Here is a 14443-nt window from a genome sequence, read left to right as displayed (position 1 = left end):
GGTTGGTCTGTCTTATCGCTCACGCCCCAAGACGCCAGGAGTTTATCGTTGTCGCCTAGTTGGATCCCAGATGTGCAAGCTCACGGCGCTGGCTCCCGCTCCTTCCTCTTGCATACTCAGTATGACTTGACTCTGTTGGTGGAGGCCCGCAATACAGCAGCCGTCAGGTCTCTGACCCTGGGTTGAGCCTGTGCAAGGCAAGTTCCTTCAGGTCGGGGGCACCCTGTAGGGTGCCAGGGATTCTACCGGAATCTGCCACGTGTGAAGGCAAGCACCTCCCCAGCTCAGGGGACCATGCTGTGCTGGATGAAAATGGGTGAAAACCAGGTTTGGACTGGAGCCATAGTGCAGGGGGGAGGGCGTTTTGCCTTGCCCGCAGCAGACCCAGGTTTGATCCCCAGCATCCCATAGGGTGCCCCAAGCCTTGTCAGGAGTGATCCCTGAGCATCACTGGGTGTGGCCCAACGGACCAAGCACTGTAGCACTGTCATCCCGTTGCTCATCAATTTGCTCCAGCGGGCACCAGTAATGTCTCCATTGTGAGACTTGTTATTTATTAATTAATTAATTTATTTATTTATTTTTGGCATGCTGAATACTCCATGGAGAGCTTTCCAGGCCCTGGCGTGCGGGCAGGATACTCTCGGTAGCTTGCCGGGCTCTCCGAGAGGCATGGAGGAATCAAACCCGGGTCAGCCACGTGCAAGGCAAACCTGCTGTGCTATCGCCCCAGTCCCCATAGACCAAGACAGAACAAAAACCAGGTTTCCTATGTGCAGATAGTGCCCCTGCCCCGGTATCTTCTCCCATCATTGGGAAACATATTGGGGCTCTTTCAGATCCGTCCCAGAGTCCCCTGCACCCCCACCACCAGCATCCCACCTGCATGTATTCCTGTGTGTCACTGGGTAGAGTGATCACACCATATGGGGAACAGCTGCTGTGAATGCCCCAGGTCCCTCAGGTCCTGGATTTCTCATGGCCCATGGGGGTTAAGCGGCCCCCCAGTACTCAGTGCTTGGCTGACCTGGGGGAATGGGGCCCCACGGGAAAGTTGTCATCTGGGTTTTCGACTGTTTGCTCATCACTTGGAAGGTGGGGGAGGGTACCAGCATCCCCAATGTCTCTGCTGTTGTACTTTCTGCTGGTTCTGACTGCCCACACGCCCACACGCCCTCCTCCCGTTTTTGTTTATTCTTTTTGGGTCACACCCGGCGATGCACAGGGGTTACTCCTGGCTCTGCGCTCAGGAATTACCCCTGGCAGTGCTCAGGGGACCATATGGGATGCTGGGAATTGAACCTGGGTCAGCCACGTACAAGGCAAAGGCCCTATCCACTGTGCTATTGCTCCAGCCCCCCGTTTTCGTTCTTTAGCCACATTCAGTGATGCCCAGGGCTTACTCCTGATTGCGCATAGGAGTAAGGATCACTTCCGGTCGGGTCAGGGGACCATATGGGATGCTAGCAATGGAACCCTAGTTGCCCGCGGCGTGCAAGGCAAGCGCCCTCCTTGCTGAATAGGGCTATCAACTCCAGCCATCCCCTTTAGCAGAGGACTGGGTGTGAGGCTCTACCACCCAGGATAGCGACCTCTGCTAATTACTGGGACTTTTCAGAGACGTATGTGTTCACACTTATTTATGCAATCATTTTTTTTCCTTTTTTTTGGGCCACACCTGGCGATGAACAGCGGTTACTCCTGGCTCTGCTCTCAGGATTGGCGGTGCTCAGGGGACCATATGGGATGCTGGGGATCAAACCCGGGTCGGCCGCGTGCAAGGCAAACGCCCTACCCGTTGTGCTATTACTCCAGCCCCTTATTTATGCAATCATTTAAGAGTTTTTTTCTGGGAGGTGGGGGTGCGTGTCGGGTGGGGTTTGGTTTTGGAGCCACACTTGTCCATGATTTGAGTTAGAATCCAGCTCAAAGAAAAGCCAAGCAGACCTGGAGAGATGGCACAGCGGAGTGGGTGCTTGCCTTGCACACTGATGACTGGATTCCATACCCTGCACCCCAGGAACCCCCTGAACATCGCCAGGAGTGATCCCCGAGGCAGAGCCAGGAATAACCTCTGAGCACCGCCAAGGATGGCCCAGAAACAAAATTGAAAGAAAACAAAGTTGCAAGTGGTGCCAGCCATTTAAAATTTGAGTTTTGGGGCCACACCGGGTGACACTCAGGGGTTATACTTCTGGCTTCGGAATGATGATTCCTGGCAGTGCTCAAAGGAACCATACAGAATACTGAGGATCAAACCGATCCGGGGTCACCGGCGTGCAAGATAAACGCCCCACCCGCTGCACTATTCGCCCGCAGCGCCGTCCCGTCTTCTAAGTGCCTGCTTCCAAGACCCGGTCATTTTATCCCAAGGGTCTGTTCCTTTTTCTTGGGGCCAAGATCTGCGGGGATGCGCTGTCCTCTATTTGCATCTACGTTTAAAAAAGATTCCAAAGGGATGCTAAATCTCGATTACCCACGCGGGTGTGCAGAGGTCCAAGAAGTTACCGAGTGTCCAGAAACGGCACCTTCAAGGCACAAGTAGGGGCCAGGAGCGGGTCCGGCTCCGCAGATAGGGTCATTACCGCGAAGGCGGGAGCGACCACGTATACATCTACGGTAGCTCCGTGCACCCTTCCTGCCAGCCTTGCGTGCGTGGAACCAGCTGTGGCAGAAACTGGGACCCGGTGCACGAGGCCGTTCAGTGTAAGAGCCACTGAGTTTTTTTTTTTTTTTTTTTTTTTTTTTTTTTTTTTTTTTTTTGCTTTTTGGGTCACACCTGGCGATGCACAGGGGTTACTCCTGGCTCTGCACTCAGGAATTACCCCTGGCCGTGCTCAGGGGACCATATGGGATGCTGGGATTTGAACCCGGGTCGGCCGCGTGCAAGGCAAACGCCCTACCCGCTGTGCTATCTCTCCAGCCCCGAGCCACTGAGTTTTTAAAAAAAAAGAAAAGAAAAGAAAAAATACCTTTCCACTGAGAGATGTAGTGTAGAACAAAATATGGAACGCTTCACGAATTTGCGTGTCATCCTTGCGCAGGGGCCATGCTAATCTTCTCTGTATCGTTCCAATTTTAGTATATGTGCTGCCGAAGCGAGCACGAACGTTGTATTGACCCCACATATATTTATAGTGTCGAAAGATAAACTTTGTACAGTGAGGGCGACTTTTCTAGTGCTTTGTGACATACGTTTTCCATGAAAAATATATATATACTAGTTAGATAAACCGCAATGACAAGTAGTTTTTGTGTTGGACTCTATAAAAAGTCATTGATCTAGTAAATATAACTGGAGAGGGCTTCTGGGAAGCCACCTTATAATCTTATGTAAATATATCCGGAAGCAGGGGCGGAGCCGGAGTCGCCAACGGCGTCTCTAGGAAGTGGTCGCGCTGCGCGCGCATCTCATTGGTTCAGGAGAAGATGGCGCCGCCGGAGCCGAGGCGCTAGCGGGAGTGCTATTGCGCATTCCGCCCAAGCTCGGTGCACGGGCCGGAGAGGTGACTGCGGGGCGGCGGGGTCCCAAGGTGTCGCGGAGGTTTCGGACGGCCCTGGGGAGCAAAGTCCGGAAAAGGCGGAGACTGAAGGGGGCGGGACTACTGGGGTCAAGGGGCGAACTAGGGAGCAAAGGGTGCTGGGTAGCGGCCCGAAGGCACTGGGCGGAGTCTGGGGGGGGTCTGGCGGAAACTGGGGGGTGAAGCAGGTCTGAGGTGGACTAGGGTCGGGGCGCTGTCGCCAGGGAAACGTGGGGCGGGCTTTGGGGCATGCTGTGGGCGGGGATCAGAGGGCATTTCCGGGTTACGTTGCGGACCGGGCTGGTAGGTAACCAAACTAGTGGGCCTTGTGGGCGGGGCGTGGTGCTTTGTGGGCGGGGTTTGGAGGGCATTTCCGGGTTGCGCTGTGGGCGGGTTGGTAGGTAACCGAGAGTGCTGTGCTTTGTGGGCGGGGGTGGAAATTACTCCTCGGCCACGTTGTGGGCGGGGCTTGAGATTTGGCGCAGGACCGGTGGGGCAGGGGCCAGGTGTGTGGGGCAGGGCCGAGGGATTGTGGGCATTCTTGAGGGGCGGCCTGAGGGTTTAGGCTCACGAAGCCAGTTGCGATCGGGGTCGTAAAGATTGCTGGGAAATGGGACTGGTGGGGTCCTGGGGGTGGGGTTTAAAGATCGCGCTAAGAGTTTGGGGATGGGGCCCCCGGGGCTCTCGACGTCTCAGACCTGTGTGGTGGGGAAACTTGGGGGTTGATGATAACCCTAATCTCATTGGGTTTTCTTGCTGGTGGAAGGAAATCCACTATAATAGGTGCGGGGCATGTGCCGTGGCGTTATTTGTTTTGGGTGCTCAAGGGACCCCATGCAATGCTAGGATGGAAAGAAACAGGCTGCGTGCTGGGCGTGCGCCTCCCTTGCCATCTCTAAGGCTTACCGTCACTGGGAGATGCTCAAACCTCCAGACCTCCACCCAGCCAGTCCTCCCTCTTCCCCTGCCAAATGCAGCCCTTGGTGCCCTGTCTTCCTGGCCTTCTTCCTATGGCTCCGGCTTCCACTCCCACCTCTTTCGTTACTCTCATCATTGCTCACCTGGCCCCCAGCTGTGCCCTTCAGCCGCGGGGGCGGGGGGGGGGGGGGCCGCTGTCGCCTGTTCTCCATTCTCTTCCCCACTTGTGGCGGAAACCCCCAACCTCTAGAACCTGGGCGTTCCCTCTTCCCTCCTCTGCCCCAACTCTCGTACACTCCCAGGCACTGGGTTCCCTCTGCCGTTTTTACTTGGGGGCTGGTGGGCCTGGGCCCCACCCAGTGGTACTGGGGGCTTACCCCTGACCCTGGGCTCAGGGATCATGCATGGCAGTGCTGCAGATGGAACCGCTCTGGGCCTTACCCCCTGTACCGCCTCAGGCTCCCAGGGTGCCTCTGAGCCTCTGCTTCTGCTTTCCCCTCCACCTTCAGTTTCCTTCCTCACTTGCATGGGCCGACCCGGGTTTGATTCTTGGCACCACATTTGATCCCCCGAGCCCTGCCAGGTGTGATCCTTGAGCGAAGAGCCAGGAGATAGCCCAGAGCCCTGCCAGGTGTGGCCCCAATACAAAGCAAAAATTCCCTTCCTCGAGGTGGAAGGGACGGGCAGGGGGGTGAGGGGCCCTTTGGTTCGTCACGGTCACCTGCCACCAGCAGGTTTTGTTTGGGTGATGCTGAGCCGCCCTCCCTGCCCTCAGGAGCCCAGACATCCTCAGGAGTCACCATGGACCTGGCTTATGTCTGCGAATGGGAGAAGTGGCCCAAGACCACCCACTGCCCATCCGTGCCCCTGGTCTGTGCCTGGTCCTGCCGGAACCTCATTGCCTTCACTACAGACCTCCGCAACGATGACCAGGGTGCGTTCACCCTTCCCCTGTGTGAGACGCCCCCCCCCCGCACCCGCAACACAACACCCACCAGGGCCTGTCCTGGTTTCTGCATCTACACTCGGGGTGCTGCTGAGGGCCCTTGTGGGCGGGGCAGGGTCTCCCTCCCTCAGCCCAGCCCGAGGCAGCCCCTATGGGCACTGACCCCTGGTACCCACAGACCTGACCCGCAGGATCCACATCCTGGACACGGAGCATCCCTGGGATGTGCACTCCATCCCCTCGGAGCACCGCGAGACCGTCACCTGTCTCGAGTGGGACCAGTCAGGTGAGGTGCCGCCTGCCAGAGGCCAGCGCTGTCCGGGACCCTGAGCCTTGGCCGTGGGGTCCCGTATGGCCCGGGGCAGTGCTCCCTTTCCTGGCACCGTTCTTGGCCGGGGCTCTATGGGTTTCCGCCTCCAGAGTCCTCTCTGGGGCAGCCTTTGCTCCGCCCTTCACGGGGCTGTCTCCCCCCAGCCCCCCAAGAGTGGCCAGTGACTCCCTCTGTCCCCGCAGGCTCCCGGCTCCTGTCAGCCGACGCTGATGGGCAGATTAAGTGCTGGAGCATGGCCGACCACCTCGCCAACAGCTGGGAGAGCTCCGCAGGCAGCCTGGTGGAGGGGGACCCCATCGTGGCCCTGTCCTGGCTGCACAATGGGGTGAAGCTGGCTCTGCACGTGGAGAAGGTGGGTGCTCTGCCCGGGGTGGGGGGGCTCAGCCACGGGGATGCGACCAACAGCCTCTGAACCCGGAACCTTGGGCCCCCTCACACCCGTGACCAGCCTGTCACCTTCTGTGTTTTTAGTGAGGACATTTAACTGATTGGACGCTGTCCCCCATCCCAGGGGTCCCCATGTAACTGATGGCCGCTGTCCCTCCGCTTAACTGCTCCCTGCTCTTCTCTAAACCAAGCGTGTCCCTGAAGTTCGCTGCTCTCCCACGGGACCCCTCTCCTCTCTGCATCCTCCCGGCTTGAGCCTGTCCAGTGACTTCCCCTCTTTTTCTTTCTTTCTTTTTTTTTTTTTTTGCTTTTTGGGTCACACGTGGCGATGCTCAAGGGTTACTCCTGGCAGTGCTCAGGGGACCGTCCCTATGGGATGCCGGGGATCGAACCTGGGTCAGCAGGGTGCAAGGCAGACGCCCTACCTGCTGTGCGATCGCTCCTGCCCCTGACTCCCCCTCTTTTCCCCTGCCCCCGCACCCCCTTCCTGCAGTCGGGCGCCTCCAGCTTCGGGGAGAAGTTCTCCCGCGTCAAGTTCTCGCCGTCGCTCACGCTGTTTGGCGGGAAGCCCATGGAGGGCTGGATTGCAGTGACGGTCAGCGGCCTGGTCACCGTGTCCCTGCTGAAGCCCAGCGGGCAGGTGCTGACGTCCACCGAGAGCCTGTGCCGGCTGCGGGGCCGCGTGGCCCTGGCCGACATCGCCTTCACGGGCGGCGGCAACATTGTGGTGGCCACAGCGGACGGCAGCAGCGCGTCACCCGTGCAGTTCTACAAGGTGTGTGTGAGCGTGGTCAGCGAGAAGTGCCGCATCGACACCGAGATCCTGCCCTCGCTCTTCATGCGCTGCACCACGGACCTCAACCGCAAGGACAAGTTCCCCGCCATCACCCACCTCAAGTTCCTGGCCCGGGACATGTCGGAGCAGGTCGGCCGCCCGGGACGCCCCCTCCCGGGTGGGGCCTTTCCTCCAGCCTCCCGGCCCCCAGCACAGCCTCTCCTCGGCTTTTTGTTTCATGGCGGGACCACACCCTGCAGTGCTCAGGGCTGACTCTTGGCTCTGTGCTCAGGGATCATTCCTGGCAGGGCTCGGGAGACCCTCTGGGATGCCAGGGGTCGAACCTGGGTCAGCCACCCCGTGCAAGGCCAGCGCCCTCCTCGCTGTGCTGTCGATCATTCCAGACCCTCTCCTCACCCCTCAGGAGGCTCTGAGGTCCCGGGATCCGGGTCAGTCCCCTCCCATGCACCCCTACTCTGTACCCCCCCACCCCGTGGCCCCAATCCTGGAGTATCGTGGGCATCAACAGAGCCCCAAATGTGTCAGGGTCTCCAGTCTCGGTATTTCTCAAATTGTCCCCCGCCCCACCCAAGCTTCTGCCGGTGATCCTCGCTGTGTCAGACAGTGAGGGGAGGGGCAGCAGGGACAGGGCTGAGTGCAGGCTTAGTGGACCAGAGCTTCTCAGAATTGTCCCAGGGGCTGGGATTATGGTACAGCAGGGAGGGCGCTTGCCTTGCATGCGGCTGACCGGTGTTCAATTGTGGTCCCCTGAACCCTGCCAGAAGCCCCAAGCCCAGAGCACTGCCAGGTGTCACCTCCCTCGCAAAAAAAGGAATTCTGTCTCTGGCACCATGTGGTCCCTGTAGCACCTCTGGGAGCGACCCTTAAAAGGCTTGGCGGGGTGCTGCGCGGGCTGAGCAGATGGGTGTCAGAGGAATAATTTGGCTGATCTTGCAGGCCCAGGGATGGAAGCAACTCCCATAGGGTGGGGCCCTGCTTCGCCCCGCCTCTCTCCCAGGATGGCCCACTTCTGTCCCGCCTTCACCGGGCGGCCCCGCCCCCGATGGCCCCACCCATAGCCACACCCCTCGGCGCCCCGCCTTCTCTGATGGCCCCGCCCCTCCCCTTTCCCGACTTTTCCCAGGTTCTCCTGTGCGCCTCCAGTCAGACCAGCAGCATCGTGGAGTGCTGGTCCCTGCGGAAGGAGGGGCTCCCGGTGAACAACATCTTCCAGCAGATCTCCCCTGTGGGTGAGTACCCCCGCCCTGGAATGCCTTCTGCCAGCAAGTATCCCCTGCTCCGGGAAGAGACTGGGGGATGCGGGGTAGGGGATCTCTGCCCTATCATCCAACCTCAAGCTTACTCGTAAGGGTCAGTGCAAAGGACCAGGGGCAGAGGGTGGAGCTAGAGCTGCTGGGGAGGGTGGGGGCAGCAGGGATGCCGGTTGTCCTCAAAGCCACAGAATCCTCTGGAAATCCTCGTGTAGGGCAAGGAGGCCAGGAGCCATGGGGCCAGGATGGTGGACTAAGACCAGAGAAGGGGGTGGAGCACGGGTTCCCCAAGGGCGGTGACGTGCTGGCGCCCCCTGCAGGCTCACCCAGGCCCTGCGTGCCTTGACTGTCCCGGCCCCCCTTTCCCGCCCCCTTCAGTTGGTGAGAAGCAGCCCATGATTCTCAAATGGCGGATCCTGTCGGCCACCAATGACCTGGAACGCGTGTCCGCCGTGGCGCTGCCCAAGCTGCCAATCTCGCTCACCAACACGGACCTGAAGGTGGCCAACGACACCCAGTTCTTCCCCGGCCTCGGTACGGCCGCCTCCTGTCCCGCCCAACACCCAGGGCTCTGCTCCTGGGGTTCCGCCAGCTCCCGGTCGCACCCTCCGAGGCCGGGACAAGTCAGGGACGTACCAGGACACCCACCCAGCAGGTGGATCAGCAGCAAAGCACCTGCCTGTGTGAGACCCCCAGCTCCATCCCCCAGCACCACGCATGGGAGAGTTGGGGGGGGAGGGTGAGGAGGGGGGAGTGGCCCACAGGCCAGAGCACAGGCTTTGCAGGCTGGAGGCCCTGGGTTTGATCCCCAGCGCTGTATGCGCCCCTGAGCACTCAGCCAGGAGTAGCCTCCAGGCAATACTGGATGTGGCCTCCAAAGACACAAAATGAGGGGCCGGGGAGATAGTACAGGGGCTAATGCCTTGCAATCCGGGTTGAATCGTGGTCCCCCCTTCCACCTCCACCCCTCCCCCACAGTGTGTGGTGTCCCCATCTCTGCCAGGAGGGATCCCCAAATCCCCAGTGGCTGAGCCAGATGGGTGTGGCCCAAACCAAAAGTTAGAGAGCAAAGCCAGCCTCACCCCCCCTCCCTTTCATTCTCTCCATACTGTGAGTCCCGCGCCAGGCCCTTCCCACCCAAACTTAGAACCCGCAGGCCTGTGGACAAGTGTGGGGATTTGGGGACCCTGCGGGAGGGACAGTGACTTCTGGAGCCCCTGACCTCGTGCACTGCTATCCTCCCCCCTGCTCTGTCTGGTTCCCGGGCGGGGCCTTTGCCCCTGCTCCCTGCTGCCCTCACCAGGGCACCCCCCCGCCGTGTCTCTGGTGGGCAGTTGTGCCTGGGACAGGGCCACCAGGGAGCTGCGAGCAGAGGGCGTGGGGGGGGGGGGACACCGCTCAGAGCTTTCAGACACCGACTGAGCTGCCCCGCGCCCCCAGGGCTGGCCCTGGCCTTCCACGACGGCAGCGTCCACATCGTGCACCGGCTCTCGCTACAGTCCATGGCCGTCTTCTACAGCTCGGCCGCCCCGCGCCCCATGGACGAGCCCGCCCTCAAGCGCCCGCGCACCACCGGGCCCGCGGTGCACTTCAAGGCCATGCAGCTCTCCTGGACCTCCCTGGCCCTCGTGGGCATTGACAATCATGGCAAGGTGGGTGGGTCCCCGTGTGCAAGCCCCGCCCTCCCGGCCGCTCCTGGCCCCGCCCTCGACACCTGGCCCTGCCCTCGGCACCTCCTGGCCCCATCCTCCCGGCTTCTCCCAACGCGGTCCTCCCGGCCCTGTCCTCCCAAGCCCTCCCTGCCCTGCCCTAAATGTACCCCGCTTGAGTCGTGAGGCTTCTTGAGTCCGTTTTCGGGAGCTCCACCACAGAGCCCACCCACAGACCGCCCCTTAGCAGGATTGAGAGTGAGTTGAAGACACCCCTACTCTCCTCGCCCCCCCGCTCCAGCTCAGTATGCTGCGGATCTCGCCTTCCATGGGCCACGCACTGGACGTGAGCCTGGCGCTGCGGCACCTGCTCTTCCTGCTGGAGTACTGCATGGTGACGGGCTATGATTGGTGGGACATCCTGTTGCACGTGCAGCCTGGTATGGTGCAGAGCCTAGTGGAGCGGCTGCACGAGGAGTACACGCGCCAGAACGCCGCACTACAGCAGGTGGGCTGGCCCTGCCCACCTTCACCCCCACACACCTTCCGCCCTACCTTTCCTGCCCACTGGGTGACACACCCGCTAATACCATAGGCAGTGCACTGCCCCTTCATCTACATAGACTTCCCCTCCCACCCTATTACTATAGGCAGTGCCCCGCCCCTTCATCTACATAGACTTCCCCGCCCACCCTATTACCATAGGCAGTGCCCCACCCCTTCACCTACATGGACTTCCCCTCCCACCCTATTATCATAGGCAGTGGCTCCGCCCCTTATCTACATCGACTTCCCGCCCACCCTATTTTATATTCCACCCACAATTTTCATAGACAAACAATTGTCCCGACCTCTCATTTGCATATACTTCCCTATCCACCCTATTACTATAGTAGTAGTAGCCTTTATCTACATAGACTTCCCCTACCCTGTTACTGCAGATAGCCACCCACCTTATCTACATAGATATACCTCACCCGCTGGCCTAGGAACCCATTCTTACCAAAAGTAACAGCCCCACCCCCTTCATCTACATATATCTGCCACGCCCACTGGGTGACACACCCACTCGACTACCATAAGTTGCAGGCCCATCCCTTTATCTACATAAGCTTGACCCGCCCACCCTTCATCCCCGGATGTGCCCCCCTCCCCTGCCTGCCCTCCCTCCTGAATGCTGGATGGACATGCCCAGCCAACAGGCTGTCCAGAAACCCCCATTCCCAGATATCCCTGCACTGCTCATTGGACCACCTGCCTTCCGTCTGAACCCTAGACATCCCACCCCCGTCACGGTGCCACCAAGACTATCCTGGGCCGTGAGACCCACTGACCCCGCTGAGGGGGCCAGGAAGAGGCTTAGGAATACAATCAGGGAGTCCCACCAACAGTGCCCCTAAGAAACCCCGGGGTGGGGGAGGGAAGGGGGGCACCCCAAGGGCTGCAGGAAGCACCAGGATGGTGCAGTCACCGTGGCACCTGCAGATGTGCGTATTAATGGGCACCACTGTGTGCAGGCACCACTATATTTACTCACCCCTTGCTACCAGATCCTACGCCCCCAGCTTTGTAGACTTAGAGGGTTCAGTTCACCCAGCTCTTCCGTGGCCTCCAACCCTCATCTCAGGGCCCCTCCCAAGTGACAGCCACAGCTATCCCCTGGCCCAGAGCAGCTGGCCCAGTACAAGGCGTATCCTCAGGGCCAGAGCCATAGTCCAGCAGGGACGGTACTTGATTTGCATGCGGCTGACCTGAGTTCGATCCCCGGCACCCCATAGAGTCCCCTGAACACCGGGCATGACCCCGGAGCACAGAGCCAGGAGTCACCCTCGCCAGGTGTGGCCCTCCCGCAAAAAGACAAAATCAAGGCACATCTTGAGCCGCGCTGTCCCCCCCTCCCCACTGTGGCCCAGGTCCTGTCCACCCGCATCCTGGCCATGAAGGCCTCCCTGTGCAAGCTGTCGCCCTGCACGGTGACGCGCGTGTGCGACTACCACGCCAAGCTCTTCCTCATCGCCATCAGCTCCACGCTCAAGTCGCTGCTGCGCCCGCATTTCCTCAACACGCCCGACAAGAGCCCCGGAGACCGCCTCACCGAGATCTGTTCCAAGATCACGGATGTCGGTGGGCCCCGCGGCGGGGGGCGGCGGGGGCAGGGTCAGGGCAAGGGAGAGGCTGAACTTCCGGGCCCCGCCACGTGCGTGCCTTGGAGGCGGTGCGGGCCGTTGGGCGGCCGGGCCACCCCCTGACCGAGGCTCTCTGCAGACATCGACAAGGTCATGATCAACCTGAAGACCGAGGAGTTCGTGCTGGACATGAACACGCTGCAGGCGCTGCAGCAGCTGCTGCAGTGGGTGGGCGACATCGTGCTCTACCTGCTGGCCAGCCTGCCCAATCAGGTGCGCACTCCGCCTTGGCCCCGCCCCCACGCGCCCCGCGGCTCACCCGCCAGCCCCAGCTCCTGGCCAGCCGCACGCGTGTCCCTGCAGGGTTCCCCACTGCGGCCCGGCCACAGCTTCCTGCGTGACGGCACCTCGCTGGGCATGTTGCGGGAGCTCATGGTTGTCATCCGCATCTGGGGGCTCCTGAAGCCCAGCTGCCTGCCTGTGTACACGGCCACCTCTGACACTCAGGACAGCATGTCCCTGCTCTTCCGCCTGCTCACCAAGCTCTGGATCTGCTGTAAGATACCCATCCATCCCCCTGCCAAAATATAAGTTCCCCCGATCCCCCCACCAGAATAGGAGCTCTGAGAACCACCAGCCAGCTCAGTCAGTCCTATTCCCTGTTCGGTGTAGGTGCTCACTGAGCACACGAGTAGGCTGGGGCTCACTCCTGGCTCCCCTTGGGAGGGACTGAGCCCGGGTTCGCCACATGCAAGGCAGGTGCCTCCTCAGCCCTCGTTTCTCTTCAGCCCGTCTCCCTCCCCGCTTCCTCTGCCGCAGGCCGTGACGAGGGCCCCAGCAGCGAGCCCGATGAAGCGCTGCTGGATGAGTGCTGCCTGCTGCCCAGCCAGCTGCTCATCCCCAGCCTGGACTGGCTGCCCGTCAGCGACGGCCTGGTCAGCCGCCTGCAGCCCAAGCAGCCCCTGCGGCTGCAGTTCGGCCGGGCGCCTGCTCTGCCCCGCGGTGCTGCCGCCCTGCACCTGGAAGGCCTGGTCAGGTGCGTGAGCTTCTGGAAGGTTCACCCTCCAGCCGAGGTCCCCCCAGTCCCTCGTCCCTCCAGGTCAGACAGGCTGTGTGGGATCACCTGAACCCTCCCCCGGCAGACAGGACACCCCAAAGTCAGGGACCCCCTCTATGCCCCCACCCCGGGCCGCCCTCCCAACCCACAATCAAGGCCGGGGCTCTGTTTGTTTCTGGGGGCCACACCTGGCAATGGTCAGGGCTGACTCCCAGCTCTGTGATCAGGGATCGCTCCTGGTGAGGCTCAGGGCACCTCCTGGGAGTGCCGGGGATCGAACCCGGGTCAGCTACGTGCAAGGCCAGTGCCCTCCCCACTTGTGCTGTCGCTCCGTGGGGCTGGGGCTTGACTGGTAGGCCGCGTGCTCGGAGCCCAGATTCCCTGTGGCCAGGCGTGGGGGACAGACCCACAGTCCCCTTCTCTCGGGCCCCAGGTGCCCCGACCAGCAAGACTCCCGCTGGTCTCAGGGGGAGGTTCCCCGTGTTTGGGGTTCCGGGAAGAGAGGGTGGCCTGGAAACTGCAGCCTGGCCTGGCTGTCGGACATTCCTTCCAAGCTCCCGGGGTGATCCTGGACTTCGGGGGGCCCACACAAGGGGGCCACACAAGGCATGGGCACAGTCCCTGCACAGACATACGGCGTGCTTATGGGCACAGCACGACACACACAGGAACAGACACGCACCCTCCTGTCGCACACTGGTGGGCAGAGCCCCCCACCCCGGGCAGACCCGCGACCCCCTCTGCTCCACAGGGCTCCGGGCCAGCCCAAGATCGACCACCTGCGGCGGCTGCACCTGGGGGCTCACCCCACAGAGGAGTGCAAGGCCTGCACCAGGTGTGTACCCCGACCTCGGCCGGGTCCCCAGGGGGCCTACGGTGGGACCACGGGTGGGGGACTCCCGGGAATGGAGGACCCCTCCCTCGGTGGGGGCACCTGGGGTCTCTGCGGGCACCGGGAGTGGCGTGCGGGGCCCCAGCCGCGTGCCCTGTCCCCGCAGGTGTGGCTGTGTGACTATGCTCCACTCGCCCAACAAGGCGACGGCGGTCAAGCAGTGGGAGCAGCGCTGGATCAAGAACTGCTTGTGTGGGGGGCTGTGGCGGCGCCTGCCCCTCAGCTGCCCCTGACCTGGGCGCTGGGCGTGGCTCCGCCCTCTGCAGCCCTGCCCACTCTTAGCCCCGCCCCACTCCTAGCCCTGGGCCCAGTGGGGTCTGGTATCCGCTCTCTATTTTATAATATTTTGATATTTTTGGTTGGAGGCCACACCTGACGCTGCCGAGAGCTGACTCCTGACTCTGTGCTCAGGGATCACTGTTGGGGCTCAGGGTTCCTTAGGGGGTGTTATGGATCGAACCCCAGTCAGCCAGGTGCGAGGCGGGCTCCCTCCCCACTGTGCTGTCTGCTCCGGCCCGTGTGAGTCCCAGCCCCACCCCAGGGCCCAATAAAGACCACGGTCCCCGTCAT

At 61.3% G+C, this 14443-nt stretch overlaps 1 protein-coding gene and 1 non-coding gene across 5 annotated transcripts; one reads left to right on the top strand and one right to left on the bottom strand.

Annotated features, from left to right (window-relative positions):
• Positions 1 to 2999: 2999 nt before the first annotated feature.
• LOC129402774 (U6 spliceosomal RNA) lies at positions 3000 to 3106 on the bottom strand. The gene has a single exon (XR_008628818.1). It is a non-coding gene; the product is annotated as a U6 spliceosomal RNA (small nuclear RNA).
• A 256-nt stretch (positions 3107 to 3362) lies between these two features.
• MED16 (mediator complex subunit 16) lies at positions 3363 to 14442 on the top strand. Of its 4 annotated transcripts, none has more exons than XM_055126931.1 (15): positions 3363 to 3506; positions 5215 to 5373; positions 5564 to 5671; positions 5899 to 6068; positions 6597 to 7028; positions 8023 to 8128; positions 8528 to 8683; positions 9590 to 9801; positions 10100 to 10306; positions 11712 to 11922; positions 12064 to 12197; positions 12288 to 12480; positions 12744 to 12960; positions 13733 to 13816; positions 13980 to 14442. In XM_055126931.1, the coding sequence occupies exons 2-15, from the start codon at positions 5241 to 5243 to the stop codon at positions 14104 to 14106; spliced, it is 2490 nt and encodes an 829-aa protein (XP_054982906.1). In that variant the 5' UTR covers positions 3363 to 3506; positions 5215 to 5240; the 3' UTR covers positions 14107 to 14442. The 4 variants fall into 4 exon arrangements, with proteins under 4 accessions (XP_054982906.1, XP_004614970.1, XP_054982903.1 ...); XM_004614913.3 differs by lacking the exon at positions 3363 to 3506 and adding an exon at positions 3707 to 3824; XM_055126928.1 differs by lacking the exon at positions 3363 to 3506 and adding an exon at positions 3923 to 4027.
• The last annotated feature ends 1 nt before the right edge of the window (position 14443 follows it).

This window comes from Sorex araneus, chromosome 2 (genome assembly GCF_027595985.1).
Source record: "Sorex araneus isolate mSorAra2 chromosome 2, mSorAra2.pri, whole genome shotgun sequence".
Lineage (NCBI taxonomy): Eukaryota > Metazoa > Chordata > Mammalia > Eulipotyphla > Soricidae > Sorex > Sorex araneus.
This window is presented reverse-complemented; position numbering and strand designations above follow the sequence as displayed.

Coding starts and splice junctions, on each gene's coding strand:
- MED16 (XM_055126931.1), top strand. CDS start 5,241: ATGGACCTGGCTTATGTCTGCGAATGGGAGAAGTGGCCCAAGACCACC. Junction 12,481..12,743: donor CACCAAGCTCTGGATCTGCT/GTAAGATACCCA, acceptor CCTCTGCCGCAG/GCCGTGACGAGGGCCCCAGC. Junction 13,817..13,979: donor GAGTGCAAGGCCTGCACCAG/GTGTGTACCCCG, acceptor CTGTCCCCGCAG/GTGTGGCTGTGTGACTATGC.